The following is a 26247-nucleotide window of genomic DNA, read 5'->3' on the forward strand; positions in this document are numbered from 1 at the left end:
TAAATACTATTATGTGATGCTAGATTTATTGAAACACAACACAGGACTGTATCAGGGGGATCAATTTATTTAAATTTAACCATGAAATTTAATGATCAGCATGGTTTATACAGTATGAAGCATCATGAAATACACATAAAAAATATAAAAATCTGTTGCGACAAAAAAAAACTTGAATATTTTATGCAGATGCAGCACTACTCTCAGTTGTCCAGCAGGGAGCGCCAGCCGACTCAGATGTGGCTTTAAGTGCAGAATGGCAAGAAGCCTCCAGATCAGGAACTCACAGTGGCTGCAAGTAAAAAAAGAGTTTTTGTAAAATTTCACAACTAGTCTTTGAAATGTTTGGGTTCAGACACCACAGAAAAACTGACAGTGAGACTTCCTTTTCTATTATTTCTGTTCAACAGCTCCAGCTTCAGCTCACCCCTTTGTTGATGCAGGCTCCGCACAGGCAGCCAAAGAGGCCGTTGACCATCTGAATGCCGCAGAGAATCAGCTCCAGGCAGCTTGTGGCCAGCAGAGTACCAAACAATCCAATGTTGAAGTGCACAATGTTCTTAGGCTCTATGCATCGTCCCCACCACGAACTGTCAGTCAGGTAACTCGGGTCACTGTGCAAGAAAGAAAAAAAAAAAAGAGGTTTATGAATGACCAACACTTAAGAAACGGAGCAAGTGTCATCAGAAAGATAATCATGTGTGTCACCTGTTCTTGAAAGGTGTCGTCCAAATAATAGTCGTTTTGCAAAGAGGGCCATTCTGCAAACCAAGCACTGCCACAATGAAGCTGTACAGGGCACCAGCCACACCCACTGCAGCGAATACAATTGATAAGAACATCTGCAGTTGTGAAATGATAAGGAAATGGTTAGAAATGTTCTTGTTGCAGTTTAAAACTCAACTGAATACTCCTGAATTCTGGCCCACGCTTACCTTCCCCCTCCTCGCCCTAACATTTTTTGTCCAAGTCGTCTAAGGATAAGACATGTGTTGCACCTCTCACATTCCTCACATATATACTCGCCAATCTGTGTTTTTTCCCCCAACACTGATAAAATAAAAGATTTTTTTGGAAATAAGTTTGGAAACTTTTTGTAAAGCGGGTTTACAAGTGTCTCTATTGTCTAACGACAACTATACACTATACAAAAACAGTAACGTGAGAACACAGACCAATAATCCTTTAACACAGCTCTTGAGCTTCTTTTTGGATTAAAATGGAGAGATGTACTGTTACCCTAATGAATTCATAATTAATTAAAGTGTGTGTTATTTGTATGAAGAAGACCTAAATGCTGTGCAATGGTTTAGTGATGAAGCACCATGTAGAAATTCATAAATTCAGTTTTATTCAAATATTACTTTGTAGTAAAAAGTTGAATGATTCAGCCACAAAAGACAATTCTGAAGTCTTAATTTAATGTGTTATTTGCTATTATGAGTTACAAAACATGTCTCTGTGGAATTCATGTTTTGATTTGCCATTTTTTGTCATTTTACTTTAATCCAGTCCTGAAACATCTAACGTCTACAGCTAGACTGACTGACTCACCCCACAGCGATTCCCACAGCAGCCCTTCTGTCCAGTCATGTGGATGTAAAGTGCTGGGATCAACACCTGTGGCGGGACAGATGAGTTGACTGTAGTTTACATTCAATACAAAAATGAATAATATTTTTTTCAACTCAAACCATGCAGAATATGTTGAAAGGGAGATTTGTTGCCAGTCTTTAGTCAAAGTTTGACGCACAAGCACAAAACTAGGACTCAGAACAGGTGACATGACCACTGCACCCCATTTAAAATCCAATGTACGGTACAAATCCAGTATATTACAGTATAGTATAACAGTATATTTTTTAACTACATATGGTAGGTAACTAACATTTTTCTGAGGCTGTCTGTAATATTTCAGAAAGAAATTTTCAGCAGCTTGTAGTCCAGAATCATAGTCTAGAGAAAAGAAAACTCACCATTATACCCCCTCCTATGAGTCCTCCCATGTATTTCACCTCCTCAGTAATATGTCCATCTTTGGCATACTTGATCTCCCCACCAGGAAAGAACAGCACTATGTTACAGATGATGGATATGACCACTAATGGGTACAGAGTAACAGCAATGCAACGGGAACATTTTCCAGTACACATGTTGTCTGGGTGAAAACAAACTCCCCGCTGTAAAACCTCTCGTTCAGTACGTTTCCTACTCGAAACTGACCCAAAGAAGGAAATGTATCTTAACTAGCACTGAATACTATGAGTGATGTGGGGGTGTGGGAGGTGTACCTACAAGCCGATAACATGGACAAACAGAGTCTGGGATAGGCTACTGATGCAAATGTGACTCATTCTGTTTGCCTTTTGAGAGATAACCCTCGTTTTGTTGAGTTAGATCATGTGCAGATGCACTTTCTTTGCATTTCCTCTATGCATTCTTGTTGTCTGAGTCAGCTGTGTTGATGGTCACATCAATATCAAGTTTAGATTAGTGTTCAGGCCTCCAAAATGCTCATTTTTTGTAAATCTGAGTTTCTTGTATGTGGCATTAATATACTAATATTAAGTGTGTTGGTGGGGACTATTGAGGAGACAGATATTTACTTTGAGAAACATGTTTCAATTCCACCTATTGTAGCCAGTATCCTAGTGATGTGTTGACATTGTGCCGCCAGAGTCACAACGCGGTTGGACTTTGGACCTGTGGCTGCATGTTAAGTGGAGCAAGAACAATGTGTCATTGACATCTACAGCAAAACATTGATATATGACCACACTGTTGATGGTGAAACACTGAGGACCGCCTACATTTTTTAGTTTTCTGGTTTAGTTGGTGACTGTCTCTACATCATATCAGTGAACTGAAGGGTAAATTAAGACAATTTTGTTTAAGATAAAAAAGGAGAAGTACACTGATGACGACTTATTCATCTAATTGTATATTATCTTATTACATATTTTATTATTATTACAACCATTATGACTATATATATATAATTATGTATCTATTTATTCATTTTCTCTGTTTGTTTACTTGTTATGGCCATTCACGTACATCTGTATATGTTCTGATTTAACGCAACTACATTTGTGTATGTGTGTATGTAAGTATGAGTGTCTATATTACATTGTGTGTGTGGATATGTTATATTTGTTAGGAGGACTTAGATTGGCTCTTTAGTCATGACATGTCAATCCCAGGGTGTGTCTAGATTGATGGGCAGGGTGATCTTTGGCCATGTTACCGCAGATACATGAATGTATATGACCCTGTTTGCTATTTATTGTATTATGTTGTCCATAACATTTGTTGTCTCCAAGCAACACTCGGGTGAGGCTGGTTACTCAACTGCAGTTTCCACACAAAAGGATTGTGTTTTCATTATTTATTTAATGCAACACACAACCATCATCACTTACAAGGTCATGCCCTTTTTTTAAATTTCTTGTGCATCTCAGGTTCTCCTTTATTGAAAACATACTGTGATAAGGATAGTACATAGAAGAGGAAACACAAATGAAAACTCAGAAGCAGTACATGATCTCATATAGAACACAGTTTGTGAATTTTCCTTTAGGACGATTTCCTTTATCCTCTCTCCTCACCTAAATCCTGCCTCATTTTACATAGACTTTGGTCCAATCAAAGCTGACAGTTTTGGCCTTCTCTCTCCCGAAGCAGTCTGAAGTTGTAATTACAAAAACCAACAAAAGTCAAATTCTGAAAATATTTCCTTTCACCCCCCAAACATCCTATGTCCATACAGTATACAGTGTATGGACATAGGACAGGACATGCTGACAGGACGTTATTGCTAGTCATATCTCAATTATTGTTATTGTTGTTATTATGCTTCTCTGTGTCTCTCTCTCTCTCCTCTCTCCCCCTCCCTCTTTTGTTCTCTCTCAACCCAACTGGTCAAAGCGGATGGCTGCCCACCTAAAGTCTGGTTCTGCTTGAGGCCTCTTCCCGTCAAAGAGGAATTTTTCCTTGCCACTGTCACCAAGTGCTTGCTCATGGGGGAATTGTCGGGTCTCTGTAAATTCAAGAGTATAGTCTAGACCTGCTCTATGTGAAAAATGCCCTGAGATAACTTTTGTTGTGATTTAGCGCCATATAAATTGAATTGAACTGAAAGTGTATACTTGTGTTAAACCAAAACAGCACATTTAATCAGTTATTTCCTCCTTTGCTCATGAGAAAAAAAACAGTAATGTTAATACTTGTTGAAATAATGTATATGCCAAACTAAACAACAATAAAAACCATGTTAGATGTATGATGTGGCTTGACTTGGATTTGCTGCTGTTCTCTGCCCTGGTCCATGTTGCACTATGGATAAGGTTTAAGTACTTTGATTGTGAGGCACAGTAAGCCAAAAAGTTAATACTATAGTGAAATGCTACATATTATGAAATACAACACAAAGCAGTGGATCAGCAGCTTATACTTAAAACCAATTTGCTTAAAACTGTCCAAATAATAATTTGCATGCGTTAATTCTAATACTGTGCCAGTTTCACAACATACGCTAATACATTTGCAACAGCATGAAGCATCATGAAGAACATAAAGATTTAAAAGCCTGTAACAACAATTTAAAAGGAAATGTTTTAAGCAGATTCAGCCAGGACCACTATCAGGGAGCACCAGTTGACTCATCAGATGCAGTACTGAGTATCCATAGTAAGGATGAGCCTCATGGTGACTGTAAGTAAAAAAAAAAGAAAACTTAAGTTAAAATTCTCTCAAATTACACATCTTCTGTGAGAAATAAGATGTCCTAACAACAGGGACTACTAACATTGTGACCTCTTAGTTTTACCTATTTTTTGATGCAGGTTCCAAACAGGCAGCCAAAAAAGCCGTTGATCATCTGAATGTTGCAGAGGAACGCCTGCAGGGAGTTTATGGCTATCAGAGTCAAGAACAATCCAGTGTTGAACTGCACAATGCTTTTAGGCTCGGTGCATTTCTCCCACAACTCAGGATTATTCAGGTAGTCCAAGTTGCTATGTAAAAGAAGAGGTCGATAAATGACTAGGACTTCATAATGTTAATAAATGTCATCAGATATTTGCTTCCATGTGCCACCTGTTGTTAAAAGGTGTTGTCCATTGCTCTTCATATTTGCAGAGGGGCCCGTTACGCAAAGCTAACACTGCCAAAGCCATACTCAGCAGGGCACCGAACACAGCCACTCCAGCGAATATAATAGAAAAGAACATCTGCAGAAGTTAAACGACAATCAGAGGTTGGAAACATTTTTAATGCAGCGTAAGACACAGTATGTTCACAATGTATTCTTTTCCCTTATTTTTTCTTCACTCTCCACCTACATTACTAACATTTATGTTGAGCTGTTGACTCTCGGCTGTCCACTGACACCTCTCACCTTCTTCTTTTAACCTGCATTCTGTTTTTATTTCCCAACATCAACAAGACATAATATGTGTTGGTGCCAACTCCAGATATTAAAAAACAGTGACAGTTTGGATTTTCTATTTCAAAATGTGTGAGTTTAAAATCCGTTCCAATAAGCCTTTTTCACAGGGTTTGAACTTATAAATAAATGTTCTTCTGAGAAACAATGAGAAATGTACCATGGTTATGTGTTATCTTTTCAGTCTAAAGAGGACCTGAATGATATGCAATGATGTTGTAGCACCATGCAGCATATTTTTCTTTTTTTACTGAGTCATTCTCAGCTCGACTGACCTCCATTAAACACTTTATTTAGTTGAATTTGACTGTTATTTCTTGATCTAATGTGGATTCCTGTTAATAGCTTGCTTAATTGTTTCCTTTATCTTTTTCTGAGCACTTGAAACATCTAATTTGTAGTTCTGACTGACTCACCCCGACGCGATTTCCACAGCATCCCTCTTCTCCAGTGCATTGGATGTAAAGCGCTGATATCAACACCTGTGATGGTGCACATGAGTTGACAGGGAGGAAGATGCAGCATCAGTGTATATCACATGGTCAACAGTTCATGAATTTAGTTGGAACAATTCAGCAAAGAAACTGTGCGGGAGTCAGTCTTCACTCTGGTTTTGAGGAATTCCTACTCAAACTGCGCCAAACTCATCATTAGAAGTTTGAAACTTTGCCTCGATGAAGATATTTTTTCATTTTTATATTTCAAAGAGGAATGTGCAGCAGCTTAAAGTCCAGAGTCAGAGGCTATAAAAAAGACAACTCACCATTATACCCCCTCCAATGAGTCCTCCCATGTATTTCACCTCCTCAGTAATATGTCCTTCTTTGGCATACTTGATATCCCCACCAGGAAAGAACAGCACAATGCTACAGATGATGGATATGGCTGCTAATGGGAACAGAGTAACAGCAATGCAACGGGAACATTTTGCGGTACACATGATGTTGAGATGAAAGCAAACTGCAAACTGCTGCAAAACCTCTCAGTATGTATTCTCATATCCTTCCTGTTTCCAGAGAAGGCGAGTCCCACTTTATGTCATCAGAAATTTACTTCTGTGTGTCACCCATCTTTAAAATGTGTTCTCCCAAGCAGTAGAGACCATTTTGCAAATCAAGCAGGGCCACAATAACAAATACAATTAATAAGAACATTTGCAGAAGTTAAATGAACATTGAGCCAACACCACAAAATTGCAGTACTACAAACACTGTATCTTCATAAAATACACACTCAATGTGACTAACTCAGAGTGCTGAAGCCATGTACGACTAGCACCAACACTGAAATTCATATTTTCTACTACACGTTGTTCCTGCTGCTCAAATCCTTCCTGGTTTCAGAGAAGAGAATTTCCATTTGGATCCAACCTCAAGAGAGAAACATATATGCATAGTTAAGAGGAGTGTGGTATAGGAAGTAAATATGACTGCAGTTGTTCACACATCTACCATCAGGGTAACACTTAATATTGCAGCTCTGTAATAATAAGGTAATAAGGGGCTCATATCTTGGGAAAACAGGACTATACTGGAGTATTATCATGGTAATTACAGAAGTAACAGCCTGGTATCTTAGTAATAATATCTCAAGGTAACAATGAGGCAGAACATCTCGGCAATAACAAGATTTAAGGTGTGTACCTACTAGCATGATTTATGTCATCACAACTAGTTTGGAAGCCAATGTTGGTCCAATATGCAGATTACAGAGGTGTGATGTGCAAACTTGAAATCTCCAGTGCGCGTTCACTGAGAAGAGACTTTCCAGTGAAGTAGGAGACATCTTTTGTCTAGAGGTTAGACTTATGAAATGAAAAATATTAGCATATTCATAGATTCTGGATTTCAATGAGGGGAAAAGGAGTAGATTTTTTTTGGCCATGCTAGTGATGGATAGAGTTGGTCAGTCCACCAATTTGATAAAGATAGAAATATCTCAACAATTACTGGATGGCTCGTCATGAAATAATGCACATATCCTCTCTCAGTATGAATAAACTATACTGACACTTGTGATCTCCTGACTTTTTATCTTGTGCCAACAACAGATCAAAGTTCATGTTTCCCAGACACTGCATCCCCTCTGACCTCCTGACTTTTCCTCCAGTGCCACCATGAGGTTGACATTCTTTTGAGTGCAATATCTCAACTACTGTTGGACATTCACGCTGTTTGAATAAAGAAGTTGATGAAAGGAGCAAGTCTGTGTGTGGCCCTCCTCCTTCAAGTGGTTAAGAGTTTCAAGGCCACTGCCACCAGGATACATTTGATAGGGTTGAGGTGCTTCTTCATTTGATACACAAACTCATGTCCCCATCAAGTCAAAACTTTGTCCAATTAATACTTTGGTTTATGACCAAATACCTGCTAAACTAATCAGCCAGTACTAAAATAGTGGCCATGTTAACAAGGTAATTCACATGAGTGAGGACACATACTGGGTTTCCAACAAAAAAGAAGTGACTTTTTATGTAATCATGGACTTCAGAACAACAAATATCACCGGTGATAGCAGTTTAAAGTGTCCGGGCTCTGTGTCCTGTTTGGCTGTATAAATATTGGGGAACCTTTGAACCCCTCCCCCCGTTACTGTGTGGACCACTCCCGGCTACAGCTGACCGACAATGGCTACGTCTCCCGTCAAAGAGTTCCTGGTTACGCATTTAATGCCAGCAAAATGTTACGAGGAGCTTTTCGTCAACTTTCACTTTCACGGTGAGGCTCGTCGTTGTGAAAATTTTGAAGCAAGCTGGAGAAAAGTTGCGAAAACACTTTTCCAGTTGTGCGGGAGGCAAAGGAGTGTTATGGGAGATGTTTCGCGTCTCCCACTTACAAGTCAACATTGTAAACTTTTTGGGTCAAACAAAACTGTGATATTATTTGAGCTATATGGGATGTTCTTTACGTTTCGTTCATAAAATCATGTTTTAGGGATTCGTTCACACCAGTGTTGACCAGCAGCAGGCGTTCACCCCTCTGAACATCTGCATTATACAGATTATTTTAACATTTTTCATTCCTGTGTGCTTCAGTGCCGTGCATTAAGTTTGTCCTGAACAAAACTGCTGGATTTTGGATCCTCCTGGACACATTTCTGGGTAAGACTTCTCCTCAACCCAAACCTACCTGATTTAATCACGTGACAACAGCAGCAGGACATCAACAACTAACTGGTTCAATAGTTTTCTTCCCTGACATACTCACAGATGAGATTGTTTTAGAACAAAATGAGAAAAAAATATCAAACAACCCCAAAACCTCTCATCACGCCTATCATTTCTTTGTTTTTTTACACCGCAATGATTGAATAGATCATTACTGATTGAATCTCTTCACAACACAATGATCAAACTAGAATCCAAATTCCTTTAAGTGCTTTACTACCAGTACTTTTCAGTACTTGGTGCGGTTAACAGTGCATACAACCATTACAACATCGATACATGATATTGCAAGACCTCATCATTAACATGTCTATGCAGAAGCACAAACATCTTCTCACAAGTTAATAGCAGAATCATGCCATAATACAGTGTAGAAAATACAATTTTGCATACACACACTAACGATAATAATAATAATAATAGTAATAATAATAATAATAAGAAGAAGAAGAAGAAGAAGAAGAAGAAGAAGAAGCTGTACCTCGTTTCAGTGTCAGCCAGCTGTTCAACTGCCCGTTGACTCACATGGTCATCAATAGCTTTTTTTTATGTCATTATTATTTACATATTCATCGCTAACTTGAACAACTATCAAATTAGGGGTGCAACTAATGCTTATTTTCACTATCAATGAATACATTGATTAATCATTTAGTCAATGAAATGTTAAAAAAATGTGGACAAAATGCCATTCAGTTTCTCATAGCCCACAGTGAGCTTGTTGAACTGTACAATGTTCAATTTACTGTCATATTTGCCAAAGAAAAACGGCAAGATTGTCACATTTAAGATGCTGGAACCAGAGAACTTTGGTATTTTTACTGTAAAAATTACTCAAACAATTACTAAATTATCAAAACTGTTGCCAGTTAATTTTCTTTTGATTGATTAATCGACTAACAGCAGCAGGACATCAACAACTAACTGGTTCAATAGTTTTCTTCCCTGACATACTCACAGATGAGATTGTTTTAGAACAAAATGAGAAAAAAATATCAAACAACCCCAAAACCTCTCATCACGCCTATTATTTCTTTGTTTTTTTACACCGCAATGATTGAATAGATCATTACTGATTGAATCTCTTCACAACACAATGATCAAACTAGAATCCAAATTCCTTTAAGTGCTTTACTACCAGTACTTTTCAGTACTTGGTGCGGTTAACAGTGCATACAACCATTACAACATCGATACATGATATTGCAAGACCTCATCATTAACATGTCTATGCAGAAGCACAAACATCTTCTCACAAGTTAATAGCAGAATCATGCCATAATACAGTGTAGAAAATACAATTTTGCATACACACACTAACGATAATAATAATAATAATAGTAATAATAATAATAATAATAATAATAATAATAAGAAGAAGAAGAAGAAGCTGTACCTCGTTTCAGTGTCAGCCAGCTGTTCAACTGCCCGTTGACTCACATGGTCATCAATAGCTTTTTTTATGTCATTATTATTTACATATTCATCGCTAACTTGAACAACTATCAAATTAGGGGTGCAACTAATGCTTATTTTCACTATCAATGAATACATAGATTAATCATTTAGTCAATGAAATGTTAAAAAAATGTGGACAAAATGCCATTCAGTTTCTCATAGCCCACAGTGAGCTTGTTGAACTGTACAATGTTCAATTTACTGTCATATTTGCCAAAGAATAACGGCAAGATTGTCACATTTAAGATGCTGGAACCAGAGAACTTTGGTATTTTTACTGTAAAAATTACTCAAACAATTACTAAATTATCAAAACTGTTGCCAGTTAATTTTCTTTTGATTGATTAATCGACTAACAGCAGCAGGACATCAACAACTAACTGGTTCAATAGTTTTCTTCCCTGACATACTCACAGATGAGATTGTTTTAGAACAAAATGAGAAAAAAATATCAAACAACCCCAAAACCTCTCAATACGCCTATTATTTCTTTGTTTTTTTACACCGCAATGATTGAATAGATCATTACTGATTGAATCTCTTCACAACACAATGATCAAACTAGAATCCAAATTCCTTTAAGTGCTTTGATAAACTACCAGTACTATTCAGTACTTGCTGCGGTTAGTAGTGCATACAACCATTACAACATCAATACATGATATTGCAAGACCTCATCATTAACATGTCGTCTATGCAGAAGCACAAACATCTTCTCACAAGTTAATAGCAGAATCATATCATAATACAGTGTAGAAAATACAATTTAATATGGATATTAAGAAGTTATTTTTGCATACACATACTAACGATAATAACAATAATAATAATAAGAAGAAGAAGAAGAAGAAGAAGAAGAAGCAGCTGTACCTCGTTTCAGTGTCAGCCAGCTGTTCAACTGCCCGTTTTTTTATTTTATTATAATTTACATATTCATCGCTAACTTGAACAACTATCAAATTAGGGGTGCAACTAATGCTTATTTTCATTATCAATGAATACATTGATTAATCATTTAGTCAATGAAATGTTAAAAAAAATGTGAACAAAATGCCATTCACAGTTTCTCATAGCCCACAGTGAGCTTGTTGAACTGTACAATGTTCAATTTACTGTCATATTTGCCAAAGAAAAACGGCAAGATTGTCACATTTAAGATGCTGGAACCAGAGAACTTTGGTATTTTTACTGTAAAAATTACTCAAACAATTAATAAATGATCAAAACTGTTGCCAGTTAATTTTCTTTTGATTGATTAATCGACTAATCGTTGCAGCTCTACACCAAATCTACATGCTGGGGGTCTTCAATCCTGATACTTGGTGATTTTGGTCTGTTGTCTCCCTGCAGCGCAGCTACTTCAGCTGTTGAAGATACTGTGGAGAGGAAGTGCAGAGGGCCTGAGTCTCCCCTCCGTCCTGCTGCAGCTTTATGCCTTCTCATGTCCTGTTGTGTATGCTGTGGCCAACAGCTTCCCACTCTTGTACGTAATTAATAGCCGGGTGGTAAACAAGTCAAAGACCATACTCTTACACATAGTAGTTGATTTCTTAATGTAAGTGCTCTAAGATCACAGCAGGTAGGAACTCCTTACTGCTCTCTTCATGTCAGATGTCACCAAGTGAGAGAAACGTTTCTGACAGTTCTCGGCTTTCTCTGATTCACTGACATCAGAGACAGAGTCATTAAGTGACATTAGTGTCACAGGCTTTGTTTCATGCATGTTGCAAACCTCTCCTAGTTTATTGATTTGAGATGTAGAAAGTGTAGAAACACACAGTTGTAGTAAACATAGCAGTGGGCTAAAATCTCAGGAGGTTGTCTGTTTCTATGATGCTGGAAAACTACAGTAATGTTAAACCAGCTTAAATCACGTTATACCAGATGTTTGCTCATGCTTAAAGAATATGTGAAGTATGAAGTGGAAGTGAGCTGTTTGCACAAGACATCCATGTACATCCATTCAGTAAATGTATAACAGATGAAGCCTACACCTCGTCACAAGTTATGTCAACTTTAAAGACTGTGGCTTCATTAGTGTCAGTACATTGTAAATATTTGAGACTCTCTGATAGAGAGTATTTGCTCTGTTTTCCAGCTGACAGTATGTATCTGTTATCATACATGTGTTTTACCTGAACTGCTCCACAGCGCCTGGGGTGAGAGGCTCTTCACGTTGGCCCAGACAGCAGTGATTGTCTTCCTCATCCTGCGTTATCGTGGTGAAACTCTCAAAGGTTAGCACACATACCTGCACATTCCAAAGAATGTACATATTTAAAGGATGAGACTGCTGTTCTTCTATATGTTTCTAATTGTCAACAAATCCTATGAAAAGCCCTTTTCCTGTCTGTGGCTCTCACATTCATTCCTACCGAAGATGTAAATCTTTAAAAACAGGTCACAAATATATAGATTCATTATTCATATTCATATTCATATTCAGTCTTACGCTGAATGTTAAGAGGGGTTTAAGAGATAACAGCTGTGTTTCAGATGATTATCACACCTCTTCCTGTGTCATGTCTTGCTCAAAGCTTTCCTGGAACCTTGAGGTTATACCATTTGACCCATAAACCTTTCATTTAACCTTTTGTTGGTAGAGCAATTACAACGATAATAGCACTTCTTCTTAAAACACACGGATAGAAAACTGTTTTAATTAGACCAACAGTATGAAAAGATTTTAGTGAAGGCATTTCACTGTGTGTGTTTTTTCTTGTGAATACCGTCTTATATATCTTATATGATCCTGTTTTCTCTTACTTGGCAGGAGTGCTGTTCCTCTTGACTTACAGTGGTTTAATGTTCCTCCTGGGCTCCTATACAGCTGCAGCAGTCATCTCAGTGATGCAGCCTTCCGCTCTGGCAGCTTTAATTGCAAGCAAGGTAGCAACTGAGTCACTTATCTTGTCAGTCATGATTAATAAGACATGACAACTTAAACTGTGATTATGTACGGTAAATGTGAATTCATCAAGGGGAGTGAATTTCATTGCTGGATTTGTTTTTTCCAGGTTCTCCAGGCTGGAACTAACTACTGTAATGGCCACACGGGACAACTGTCCACTCTGTCTGTGTTCCTATCGTGCGCAGGGTCTCTGGGTCTCCTCTTTGTTTCTCTGCAGGTACGCAGTTTGGAAGTACACACAAACATAAACATAGAAAGTTGCACAAGAACATATTTTACACCTCTCTAATCTGTCATTGCTGCTTGTGCAAACTTTTTTTTTTCTTGTAGGAGGAAGGAGGCTCTCTCACTACTCTGTCCCACACCCTGTCAGCCTGTCTCGGCTGTGTCCTTCTGGCCCAGGTCCTCTGCTACAAGAGCAGCAGTAAAAAGAAGACTGAGTAAAGGTGACAATGTTGGCAACATATCAAATCAAAAATGTAACAGTTTCACATCATATGCAAGTCCTTCATATAGTGCAAGATATGTTTTGTGATTCTGTGCCAGATGTCGTCATATCAATAACTCAAACAGCAGTAAATGTTTACAGTCTTTTTGTACACGCTTAAAACAAGTCATGTGCTTTGTATCTGTGTAAATGAGAACTCTCAGCATTGTGCTGTTTAGTAGCTTTGTGTATTTTTACATATCTTTTGTGCAGTTTCCCATCATAGTAAAGATGAGGGAATAAAATGGTTTTATTTCCCTCTAGTGGTTGAAATGAGAATTACTTCACACCTTCACTTGAACCAAACAGTTCATCTATTCAGTATCCAGAGGTAGGAACAGTGAGGTAAACAAGTCTACAAACATTTTTTTTACAAGAGTTTCAATAGTCTGTGTAATTTGTAATGCAGTAGCAACCCCCATACAAGCCTTAAAACTGGGGAAGACATACAGTCACGCAGCAGTTATGTATAAACTCATAAGCTTTCATCAGATCAGATTAATATCATTGATTAGTTTTCCTCAGTGGTTGAAGGAAAATCCTGCTCATGATGCATTCATGATTTGCTGGTAGCACTTCTGCCAGGAAAAAGTTTGATTTCAACCGCCTCAACAAAGAGTGAAATTTATGAATGTTGTCAAAGTTGAATTTTGAAATTGCAGAATTGCTAAATGGAAACGTGAAGTACACCAACTTCAAGTGTTTTTTCAACTTGATTTTTTATAGCATGTCTATTTAAAACATTATTTCCAGAGAATATGCTCTTTTCTCAGCAACATTCTGTTTCTTACTTGCACATAAATTCACAAGAAACATTTACATGTGGGAACTTCCCAGAACTGGCTCAGGTTTCCGTTCACTGGAGCCTGATGGTAGTTCAGCTGAAGGTATTTAGGGATGAGTATGAGACAGTAATTTCCCAGAATTTTCCTCTTAATCTGAGGGGTTGAATGTCACCATCAACCTTGAAATTAGTATCTATTTAGGGTAATTAAAGAAGAGCTTCTATGGTAGTTCCAGTAAATCATGTTTAAGACTGAAAAAAAAACTTGTTTACCTAAATATAGGATTCAGAATATACCTAAACCTGTTGATATTTTTACATTTCTTCTTACCGATGTTGAGTGTAAGAACCTTTTCATAAATGAGCCCCTCTGAGCTTCTCGTATTTCCAGCACCATGAACAAAGTGTCCAGTGTTGCTCAGTGAAGTGCACATGCACCAATAACACATTAACCTGATGGCAATGATACTGTGAATTATTTTTAGTGAACATTCCTGTCTGAAATTCATAAAATAAAATTTTGCCACAGAATACAGGTGTTTGTAAGTGAATTAACAGAGCTGTCACCTTCATTCACCTTTATGTCAAGGTGTTAGGCTTTGTCAAATGTTATCTGCGTTTACATAAAACTTTCTGACTCCAACATGTTTCCTTTTGGGAGTCATGTTACAACTCAGCTGTTTCTGTTGTTATGTTTGAAGTTTCACTAAGGGAGACTTTGACTTGTGTGACCTTGTTAGTTATCTAAAGCAAAGCAATGAGTGATAACTGTAACATTCATATGTCAGAGGCCGTGCCATAATGACCCAGCTATTGCTAGACATGCCTCGTATTGTACACAATGAAAATCCAGTTAACTGGTCTCAGTAGCTGAAACAAAAGATTCTGTGAATGATTTATTATATAGATAATATATTCACTGCAAATCAGTTGATTAATGGAGGACAGATCACTCATCATGTCATGGCTTTCTCTCAAAATACAGATTAATTAACACTATGATAATGTCGGGCTGTCTGTCCACAACTTTGGTCCAAAGTCAGACTGATCATCCCCTGACTTTTCCTGTAGAGTAACAATGTCAACATTCTTCTCTTGTGAAATATCGTAACTGAATGGCGAAGAAATATGATACAATTTGGTCCATTATTCCAATGACTTTGGTGTTAACCTCTTCCTCTAACACCACCACTACATTTGTCATTTTGAGTGTTTGAAATGTCTCAACCACTGTTGGACGGGTTGCAACAGTTGAATTTGGTACAGACATTAATGGCACCCTCAGGATGAAATGTAAAACTTTGCTGATCCCCTGACTTTTCATCCAGTGCTATCATCAGGTCAACATTTTAATTTGTCGAACATGTTGGTTTATGACCAAATACTTGAAAAACTAGTAATATTCCCAGCTGAATTTTTTGTTTAGTGCTAATTAGCAAATTTTAGCATGCTAACATGCTAAACTAAGATAATGAATATGGTAAACATTAAACCTGCTTAACATCAGCATGTTAACATTGTCATACTAGCATTAGCATTTAGCTCAAAGCACCACTGTGAAGTACAGTACAGCCTCACAAAGCTGTTAGCATGGTTATAGATACTGTGTCTTGTTTTTATTTAATCACACACATATTTCAGAATTTTTAAAAATCTTTCATTATGATTAGTTCTAGTAATTAGTCAATTAAAATCATGCACTTGTTAAAAATGATCATTTCTATGAAATTAGCCTACAATGAGGATACTCTTCCAAGAGGACAATGTACATGGTTTCAATCCTGGAGTCGAGACCCCATTTTGGATCACTTGATAAATTCATTACAAAATGTGAAAACACAGAGTGCTGCACTTTCTGTTCTCTAATTCTATTAGCCAGAAGGGAAACTCATCAATTGTTCATTTTCAAATGTAATGGTGGGAAGATGACCAATTCTTTTAAAGTGAAGGGAAGTGAACCTTATAACCACCACAGCTGTGTAACGTCAACAACCTAAAATAAAACTGTAACAGTCCTTTTTTTTTCTAGTGTTCAATTTAGCCCATACAACAGGAAACAAGATAAGCAACACAGATAAGCTGTCAATAAAAAGTCTGGTAATTTATTTACTCCTCATGTCTGCTCACAACAGGAAGTGCATTTTGCATCACATTCATGAAACAAGCTGCTGCATGTAACATTCATCATTAGTACATCTCAACTCTTGTCCAGCTTTCATAAGTTTTAACATTCACAAGTAGTCTGAGACTTCACATTTGAGACCATCTGAAAAAGAGTTGAGCAGTTTCCAAGCAACAGTATCTTTATCACCAGTTCCTCCTTGAACACTCATTTTAGAAATTCCTCTAGCTACAAAATGAAGGAACAAACCTGTAAATGTCCAGTCTGTAGTAATTGTAGACCACAGTTAACAGCTTTACATTCAACCCACAGTTCACATTGCCTTAACAAAGATGGCCATGGCAAAGGTAGTGGACAGTACAAGTATAACATGTTAAGAATCAGGTGTAACTGTTCTTATGTATTTATTGTATGAGGTTAGTAGTCCGCCACAGTCTGGTTTTCAGTTTGGTTTTCAGCTGCCAGTTCAGTTTGATCGTTTTAGCACAAGGTTTGGCACAAGTTTGTTTGTCAGGAATCACTTCTGGTTAGAATTGTTAGAGCTATTATTTAAAAGTTTTCATAGTCTAATAGAGTGGTCTGTGGAGGGCTACTCTGGTCCTTTTAAACCACATGAAATATGATAATTGTTGAGTCAGTGTATGAAATATGCAGTACAGAGGGTACTGCTGTTAAGTGTGATGTCCTACTATAACCCACTTGAATTACTTTGAACCTACAAGTTAAATCTAAAATGTGTTAATCTAACAAACATAAGAATACTTCATAATAAACCATATACAATGTTTATAGTACAAATGGATGTCATTACATCAAGAAGATAAAATTCCTTTAAAAGTGTAAAAATGGCAACTCTTGCTTGCTTCAACTTCATCATACAAAATAAACTAAAGTAACATTTGTTTCCTCTGTTCTGTTATTTATTACATGTTATTACCATAAAATCCTTGACACTTTGCAGAGTATCGTGCACTTTATGAAGAAATCATCAAATCTGACTCACACACAAGAGAGCAGTGTTTAACCATCTATTTCGACAGGGTTAACCACAGTGTACATGTCATAGTAATCTGACTATTGGCTTGAAGGTGCAGGTTTCACAAAACCACAAATAAACTGTGTACTGGTGCAGTAACTATAATGATGGTTTGGCATTTTTGAGAGAAAAGACACTGAGCTGTTTGAGTCAATAGAACATAATTTTCAAACTCCTCTGTGTTAAACTTTTCAAAGGCCATAATAAAACCATAAAAAAGGATCAATAATAGGTTCAAGTATGCATCAATTCTGGGCTGTAAACTAAATGTTAGGGAGTAAATATTAGTAAATGTTGGCACAATTGTTGTGTACAGTAAAAACAGTCGACTGAAGAAGTTTTTTTTAAAGCTATATCATTATACTGTAGCTACATTATCCCAACATTAAAAACATTATCACCATAAGTTTCTCAAACTACATGTGGATTTTGATTTTGCTACTGTAGATGAGTCAACTTAAAGATTTTGAAAACACCAGTAACAAGCTAATGCTGATATGATCCTGGAAAGGTCGAGCACCTTGTGTTTCTAAAGAATTAAGAAACGCTTTATGCTGCATATTACAGATGAGTAATTAGAGGTAAAAGAGAAATAGTTCAGCAGTTTTGAAGCAAATGGATGTGACAAAGCCATGTTGCACACAGACATGTATACATGAACTTTAAGTTGTAAATCAGCTGATTTCAGTGAAACCTCTGATGAGTTGTAAGACAGTTTAACAACAGTTTTTGAGGAGTTATCAGGCATGTGGTCATGAGTGATCAACTGTCTTTCCTTAAGATTTTATCTACTTTTATGGGACTTTTATTGTAATTAGTACTATCTGTTTTTTTTGCTTTTATTATGTATTTTCATTTAAATGTATATGTATTATTTTACAAAAGCCCACCCGGACATAAGAGGTAAGAGAGCAAACTGGCTTAGGCCATAATAAAAATGACATTAGTCTTTTCACTTGTGGGTTTATGTATATGTCTCTATAGAAATAAGCATAAATCATTCTGAAGAATGAATGAATGGAGATGCACTAAACTGTATTTGTACATACATGTCAGTACGCAGCTCAATTCAAAAGCTGAAGAACAAACTATTAACATGCAGAAACTCCTAGAGAACCTGAACGTAGTCCTATCCATTTGATGCAGTGAGCATTTTACTGCCAGTGTGGTGTGCTGAAATAATACCTTTTTCATTTTTAGCTTTATAGAATTTATTTTTAGCCATGCTAACCTCATGGCTCTAGGGATGGCAATCTTCATCTGTTGGTTGGTCCACATTTGCACCACTTTGGTCTAAACTGAAATATCTCCACAACTATTCAAAGGATTGCTAAGAAATTCACAACCTCACAGGCTGAATCACACAGACTTTGGTGAATGCTTGATTTTTCCTCTAGCGCCACCATGAGGTTGACTTTTAAGTTCTTTATTGAGATAGCAGCTCCTCCCATTTTCAGATTTGCTGGTTGGCTGAGTTCACAGATGATATGACGTCCGTCAAAGGAGGTTTTGTGTCGTTTTAGTTTAGTATGAGGCGTGTAGTAAGCTTCATGTGCTGTATACTATGTAGTACTGTGTATTATATAGTATAGTTAATGGAAGTGTAAAAAAAGGTACATGTAGTATAGCTATTTCTCTCACTTTACTAGGAGGAATCTCATTTAAAATAAAAAATACACTGAAGGCGTATGCAAGAAATATCTCTTGATCTTAATTTGATTTGACATCCTGTTTTAGCAGTTTTACTGGACGGGAAGTATGCTCTGTTGTAATATGCGAGGTCCTATGTCCTAAGGTCAGATGTCTCGTTTAGGAAAGGAAACAGTTAAGGACATTTTAGAGGAAACTTTGGAGGGTTGTCCTTCATGAGCTGGCTTTAACCCTTTAACATACAGTTTTCCCCATTAAGGTAGGAAAAATCATCTTATTTCACTGTCTGACAGCATTATATATATAAACATACAGTATATTCTGTATCGTTTTGTTTCAGCTCTTCTGAGTGAAACCATCAAACACAAGCCTTCATGTTTTTATGGCTGCACCATTCCATCAAACAGAAATATTCTAGATGTCTTCTGCATTATTTAACACACATTTTCCAAAAATTCAGCCGAGGGCTGGGCGATATGACCAAAAGCCTATCCCGATACAGCACATTTTATTTCAGTGAATAAATATTGGTCTGCAGTATAGTTGTTGTCAGCTCGTGTGCTTTGCCTGGTTCACTTTCTCTCCTGAGTGTGCAGCACACACACAGAGGCCTCAGCCCCACCCACAGTGAACAATAGAGAGCACAGGAGAGTAACGTGACCTTAAATCACAGCAGAACACAACAGAGACTTTCACACCGAGCTGAAATTAAACAAATGCACATACTTTTGGCAGATAACATTTCTGCTCTTTCTCAGCACAGGCAGGTCTGAGCCCTGTGTGTGTGTGTGCAGCACAGTAAAAGAGAAACAGCCGTGGAGAGTTGACAATTACATCTTTTATGTTCTTGTAATTGCAATAAAAGCTTTGGGAGTAAAAAGCCAGGAGGAGTAATTTATCAATGTAATCTGCGCAAAAAATGGACAGACTCCAAATGAAAAATATTGCTGTAAAGAGTGTGATTTGCATCAGAATATAATATAAATAAACGATAGAGCATAATATGAAACAATAGACTTTTTTCTATTGTCACACGATATATATCGTCATGTCGCACAGCCCTGATTCAGCCTAACATATTAGGTATCTTTGGAAATGTTGGGATATCCTCCAGATTTTAAAACTAAGGCGTGCACATCATGTACTGACTGGCTCACCAGAGTGTTAGTCAGGAGACATTTCTCAGCAACAACACCTTGAAGGCAAATTTACATACAAGACATCCCCAGAATTCTTTACTTCTTTTGCTCTGTCATACTCAGCGTCACCTTCTGCTAGTAAAAGGCTGTTGCAGGACATCTGATTGCACTGGTTTATACCATTACGTGCGTTTCATTAATTTCATTAATTAAAAGAGAGCAGCAACAGAGAGCAGCTACCACCTGGCCAACTTGCACATATAATTTCATACTAGATATTACGTGTCGCTGTTGGCACGATCTGTTTATTTTTCTGAAGCTGTGGGCCACATTTGATGTGACATTTGACATTTGAAGGTACAGTTGTGTCCACTGCAGATCCTTTTATATCTTTTGGAATGGTATATAACCAAAGAGTTTAAGAGCTATAAGAGGACATGATGTTTGATGTTTTTACCCAAGAGAGCACACAGTACACTGAATATAAGGTCTATTACATTATTCTCTAAGTTCCTATGTAGGTTTTCCTCCTATCTTTGCACATATTGTATGTCAACAAGACAAACCCATGTGCATTTATATCTGTTTTATCTTATCTGAATTATTCAGAACTCCAGCAGTTCTCCAGACATTTCCTCCCTGCTGCATTTTGACTCTACTAAAGTGTTTTCTTATTGGAGTGTAAAGCATTACCTTTGCTCTTTCCCATTAAGAAAGGAGAACATCCCCTGGTTTTTCTTTTACCTCATAATAGTAAATTCATTATATGAGGACTCATTTAACCTATGCACTCAGAGATTAATGAGTTGCCCATTTTTCAATTTCCTCGTCCCTGGTGTTATCTAACCTGCCAGTAGAGTTTGCGCAGTTCATCCCAGAAGAACAAAGACAGAATGGTGTGTGGACCAAGCCGGAAATAAGAGGCTCCCAATCCTTTGTAGAGTCCCGTCACACCTTCCTTCCTCAGCGTCTTAGAAAAGCAGTCTGTGAATCCTTTATAAAGCTGGCCCTGCAAGATGAGAAAGTCATTTAACCAAGATCTGAACAGATGATCTCTCACTGTCAGCTCCCCTTAGTGATGCTACTCATAAGTTATAGTCCTTAAGATTTCAATCTTGTTTGGTTTGGTGTTACCTGTGGTTATGTTACAGGTGATAAGAGTGATTTGACTTCAACTGAAAGCAGCAAACACACCACTGATAGCTAATGGTGTGTTCAGAAAGAACGCAAACTGAATTTTCGCCATGCGTTACTCGCGTAGGTTTGACCACTGGAACGTTTGTGTTTATTTGCCCCAAACAGCCAAAATACATTACTGCACATTATCTGTAAGCTAGCTAGCAATGAAAGGCACCAACTTTGTCTAAGGGAGTGTGCTTGTGTATTTGTGTTCAGTTCAGCCTCTGACTGAACCTCTGTCCTTTTCCCTCTCCTTTCTGTATGTTCATGAAGTACATTCATAAAGTCCCGCAACACGTGCAAATTTTTTGCTCAAGTTGAAACATTTCAACTTGTGTGGATACATTTTCAACACAGGCAAATTGGTGTGTGCTTGTGTCTTTGCATTGACTTTGTATGTCATTGCACCGCATCTAAAATTAGTTTTGCAGTCTGTGTGAACATACAGTAACTCTCAGAAATGCAACAGATGAGCAATCTGTTTACAATGCAGTTAAACAAACTCTGGCTTGAGAGGTTTCATACGCATATTTCAAATTCAGTCAACTATTTCCTTTGAGAACCCTGTGCATCAGTGCACAATTACCTAGTGTGGGAATGGCAGACACTGCTAGTTACAGTGAAAACTGCTACATAAAGGCTATAACAGAACACAAGTACATGTAATGACTATTGCTTAAAAAATGTTTCATAAATATTATCAAAAATGTGATTTGATATAATGAAAATCTTGAGGTGTACAACTCAAAGAGTAACTGAACACCACCTGAAAATCTTGTTTTTGCTAACCTCCAGTGCTTTAACTTATCACCTTGCTGCAGTAATGTACAGATATACTACAAGATCCTGTAACATCACCATGGTTACAGGTGCGAGTGAGTACAATTCAGACAACACCCTGAGTGTAAAGTTACTATTAAAACATATTGGTTTGTCTCCTCACCTTGCCAAGGTGATCCACAGGCTGGTTGTAGAGCCTCGTGCTCACCACATCGAAAGGCGTCATCCCCAACACCACCACCACGCTGCTTATCATGCCGGCACTCAAGGCCACCAACCAGCTGTCCTTTGGGAACACCTTGGAAAGGAGAAAATAACAATACTGTGAGGTGATAAGGCCAAACACGGTAACACAAGGCACTTAAGGATATGTGATAGAAGTGAAAGTGACAAGATGTGGCATACTTCATCCAGAAAAAGATTTAGACCATCATCAGGATTCCCCCACATGTATAGCCATTTCTAATTTTAACTGGTCATGACCTCCCACATGTAGTGAAACAGAGAAATGGTTCTATTATTAAAACCTATGCAGCACACACACACATTCCAGCAGCTACAGTCTTGCCTCAAGCTTTATAAGGATGGCCTCATAACAATAAAGCAGTAAATACTATTTAGTTTGAAGGTCTTTTACATGCAAGTGATGTCGACCGCCTGCGTTTACTGAATATTGAGGAACAGCGCCACTTGGCATGTTGCCAGCTTTAACTGATTCACTTTTTAAAAACAAAGCTGTAATTCACTGGAGCAGTGCAGCAGTTTACGCAAGGGGCAGTGGGACTTCCACCCTCACTCACCTATCGGCCAATTAGATCAGCTGAAATGAAGTCTGGGAAATGAAGGAAGTAGTTTAACGAAACCTTACCAAAGAAGGTGGAGCGGTCAGGTGAATACAGCACTGTTCGATGATGAAAGTGGTCCTGGTATTAGGTATGAAAGACTTTTTAAACTAGCACTAGGTCAGCAGCCACAATTGCACCCTGCAAGCGCACAGGTTATGTAAGCTGCATGTTTTCAGCCAGAGGGCCCAATGAGAGGTGTTGAATTTCTCTTCCAGAAGGGTGTACTGCCTGGTGCTTTGTCAGTGACACAATGACTGCTTTCATTGTCTGTGCACCGCTGCTGACAACAAATGATCTCTCTCTGAGTTTAGGGCTGCAACTAATGATTTCTTTTGTGATAGATGAATCTGCTTATTATTTTCCTCAATATGATGGATTGCTTGGTCTAAATAATATCAGCAAATAGTGTAAAAGGCCTATCACAGGTTCTCAGAGTCCAGTGTGATGTCATCACACTGCTTATTTAGTCCAACTAACAGTCTTAAAAGCAGTTTACTATCATATGAGGAAAAAAAACAACATTTTACAAGCTGGAACCTGCTAGTTTTTGTCTTTTTGTCTTTAATACTAAAAACTTTGAATACTAAAATTGTTGCCTGTTAATTTTCTCTGATATTAATATAATTTTTTTCTGATAGCCTGTTTCCATATCACCACCACTGAATTCAGATAACTTTCATGTTGAGATCAAACCCCAGCAACCCCTGTAACATATTCTAACCTGCAGGTCAATCACAAGCTCCTTGGAGGAGGAGAAGGTGGAGAGTTGTGCAGCTGACCCCACGCTGACCCTTGGTACAGCAGCACTGGAGCCCCTCCACAGTCCCAGAATGCCATGCTGCCTGTAGATGGCTGCCAAAGCGTGGGTCATCCCCTGACAGGAAGGAGGAGGAACACTTTAGGAAACTGCTACCTCTCAGATTCAATAACTTAGGTTTGGGTTATTATGTTACCTGGTGTTTATACTGATGCCCAACAGCAATTGAGGAGGTAGCTTGACTCTGCAGATGAGTCTTTACCTGTCAATGGAGACAATCTGAGTTTACTTTTCTCCATGGTTACTCACCTCTGCACAGCTCACCTTGGAAATGACACACCAAATAAAAATTAAAAAGAGAATAGCCTACTCAGGCTAAAATAAAGCCAGCTACTGACCAAGTATACAGGACTGCCCATCACGGCTCCCACCACTCCTGCCACAGCCCCTGATACTATAGTTTTGACCGCGCTGACCCTTCCGTTAGTGTGGATGTAACCAGAGGACTCAATGACGGCGTACGAGCCGAGCCTGACCCCATTCATAACAAACTGATAGACTAGCCCGGGTGCCAGTCCTCTCTGTAAGCCGGAGAGTCCCTCCACTTTCCCGATGGTGTAAAAAGCGTGGAACACGTTGCGATAATAAATCTGGTAAGTCCCCCGGCTCCGAAGCTCTCCTTGGAGCTGCATCCGCGTTTTGACGACCTCCAGCGGGTTGGTGAACAGACACGCTCCGCAAGCCGCCGCCCCGCTCAGCACGAAATCCATCGCGAGCGACCGGCGCGGGGACTGATGTGGGGTTCAGGCCCGATGCCAGAGCGACTTGTCCTTCATATCAGGGGGTTTCTGCTCAGCACCATTTACTCCTCCCACACACACTGTACATTCACACACACACACACACACACACACACACACACACACACACACACGCTACAGTGACATCAGTGCGACACAAGAGCACTTCACGAGCCCCTCGTAAACTCGTAATTCACATAAACGAACTGTTGAGTGATTAGTTAATACAGTGCGGTGTTCCGTCTATGAATTCAGGTTTGGATTAAATTAATTTCTTCTAATGTAGGTCTGTGTCATTTTTTATACACATGTTAAAAGTTGTGTTGTATTGCTTTGCATTGTGCTGTTGTTGGGATTAATTACATCTCTTTTGTTTTCTAATAATTTCGATTTCAATTTTCCTTTGTAGAAAGAAAGCGTCCATCTCGTGTTTGAAAATATCTTCCAACATTTAAAAAAAATCCACAGTAGTGTGATGGGCATACCGGAAAAAAGACCAGCATTTTACATTTTGTAATTTAGAGAGGACAAAAGAACATTTAGGTGAATCGTACAAACATCTTCAAACGTAACTTGGAGATATTATCTCTCGGAGATATTACGTACGTACGTTTGACGCTCGTTTTCTCAGCCAATGAAAACAGCTCCTCAATCCCTTCTCTTTGTAGGCGTTTGGCTCACAGTGCGATGGGCAGCTGCTTGAGCAAGTTAGTTTTAAATGAATGGGCGGGCATATTGCCACGACCAATCCTGTTCATCTAATACATCCGTGTATGGAACCGGCACACTCATCAGAAACTGGTTTCGATCTTCTCCCATTTGACCGCAGGCTGCTGCTGAAACTAGGCACATCCACACTTGATCCTATTGAGCGAAATCATGGATTACATTGCCATGCCTTTTCATCACTTTTAAATAACAATAATAATAAATAATATATATATTATTTTTTACAATTTACATAAGCATACTTATTTTACGATTATAAAATTGATTTATACACATAAAAAATAGACTTATATATCAAGGGACAAGAGAAAATATTGGAGCAGGCTTTGAAATGTATAAACTAAAAATCAAGATTGCTCTTTGGGTCAGCTCCAGTCATGAAATTGTGCAAAATAAAGACCCTGAGGTTACATTTCTAAGGAGTCATTTTTGGAATAGAGAAAGCAAAAGTTTTAAAAAAAAATACTTGCAGTGTCCGTTAGAACAGACATAAGGCAGAAATGATTTAAAGAGGGGCTTATCAGCACAGATAGCTCGACTATGAGCAGAGCTGAATCCTTTTTAGAGTTTCTCCCTCATTCCATCCATCTCTGATAACATTCAATCATCTGCTTCAAACCCTAACTGTTAACTGTTGCACCCGCCTGACTCAAAAGTACGGTGAAGATAACTTTCAACAATCTCCACATGCCCATAAGTTTCTTTCAGAAAATTTCTTGATTATTGAGTATATAATGTACATGTGACATTAAATGGACGTATTTCTGAGTAGAAGGTATCTATAACTGCAGACTCATATCTAAATAAAGAAATCTATCTTTATGTACCTGATGAACCCAAGCCAATAACAATAACTCTATTCACTGACCGGTATCAGAATAAAAATAACTTTTGGTGCAACATGCAGGTTGATGTTGCCATTACAGCTGCTTTTACCAAAGCAGTAATAGAATCAGAG

General features: G+C 38.1%; 4 protein-coding genes across 4 annotated transcripts; 1 reads left to right on the forward strand and 3 right to left on the reverse strand.

Moving 5' to 3' along the window:
• Positions 1–47: 47 nt before the first annotated feature.
• Positions 48–2234, reverse strand: tm4sf21a (transmembrane 4 L six family member 21a). Its single transcript, XM_067607850.1, has 5 exons — positions 1977–2234; positions 1555–1620; positions 709–842; positions 428–614; positions 48–292 (listed from the first exon to the last, which is right to left on the reverse strand). Exons 1-5 carry the CDS (start codon positions 2151–2153, stop codon positions 284–286), a joined length of 573 nt encoding a protein of 190 aa, XP_067463951.1. The 5' UTR covers positions 2154–2234; the 3' UTR covers positions 48–283.
• Positions 2235–3835: 1601 nt separating this feature from the next.
• Positions 3836–7213, reverse strand: LOC137195467 (transmembrane 4 L6 family member 4-like). The gene is made up of 5 exons (XM_067607854.1): positions 6210–7213; positions 5863–5928; positions 5098–5231; positions 4829–5015; positions 3836–4711 (listed from the first exon to the last, which is right to left on the reverse strand). Exons 1-4 carry the CDS (start codon positions 6384–6386, stop codon positions 4829–4831), a joined length of 564 nt encoding a protein of 187 aa, XP_067463955.1. The 5' UTR covers positions 6387–7213; the 3' UTR covers positions 3836–4711.
• Positions 7214–8013: 800 nt separating this feature from the next.
• On the forward strand, positions 8014–14780 carry LOC137195466 (mannose-P-dolichol utilization defect 1 protein-like). The gene is made up of 7 exons (XM_067607853.1): positions 8014–8163; positions 8481–8546; positions 11421–11553; positions 12222–12307; positions 12844–12959; positions 13088–13198; positions 13312–14780. The coding sequence occupies exons 1-7, from the start codon at positions 8073–8075 to the stop codon at positions 13423–13425; spliced, it is 717 nt and encodes a 238-aa protein (XP_067463954.1). The 5' UTR covers positions 8014–8072; the 3' UTR covers positions 13426–14780.
• slc25a35 (solute carrier family 25 member 35) lies at positions 12852–24702 on the reverse strand. The gene is made up of 6 exons (XM_067607852.1): positions 24159–24702; positions 23957–24022; positions 23725–23877; positions 22322–22456; positions 21047–21208; positions 12852–12942 (listed from the first exon to the last, which is right to left on the reverse strand). Exons 1-6 carry the CDS (start codon positions 24528–24530, stop codon positions 12910–12912), a joined length of 921 nt encoding a protein of 306 aa, XP_067463953.1. The 5' UTR covers positions 24531–24702; the 3' UTR covers positions 12852–12909.
• Between the last annotated feature and the right edge of the window lie 1545 nt (positions 24703–26247).

The sequence above is a fragment of the Thunnus thynnus genome, chromosome 13 (genome assembly GCF_963924715.1).
Source record: "Thunnus thynnus chromosome 13, fThuThy2.1, whole genome shotgun sequence".
In the NCBI taxonomy this organism is placed as follows: domain Eukaryota; kingdom Metazoa; phylum Chordata; class Actinopteri; order Scombriformes; family Scombridae; genus Thunnus; species Thunnus thynnus.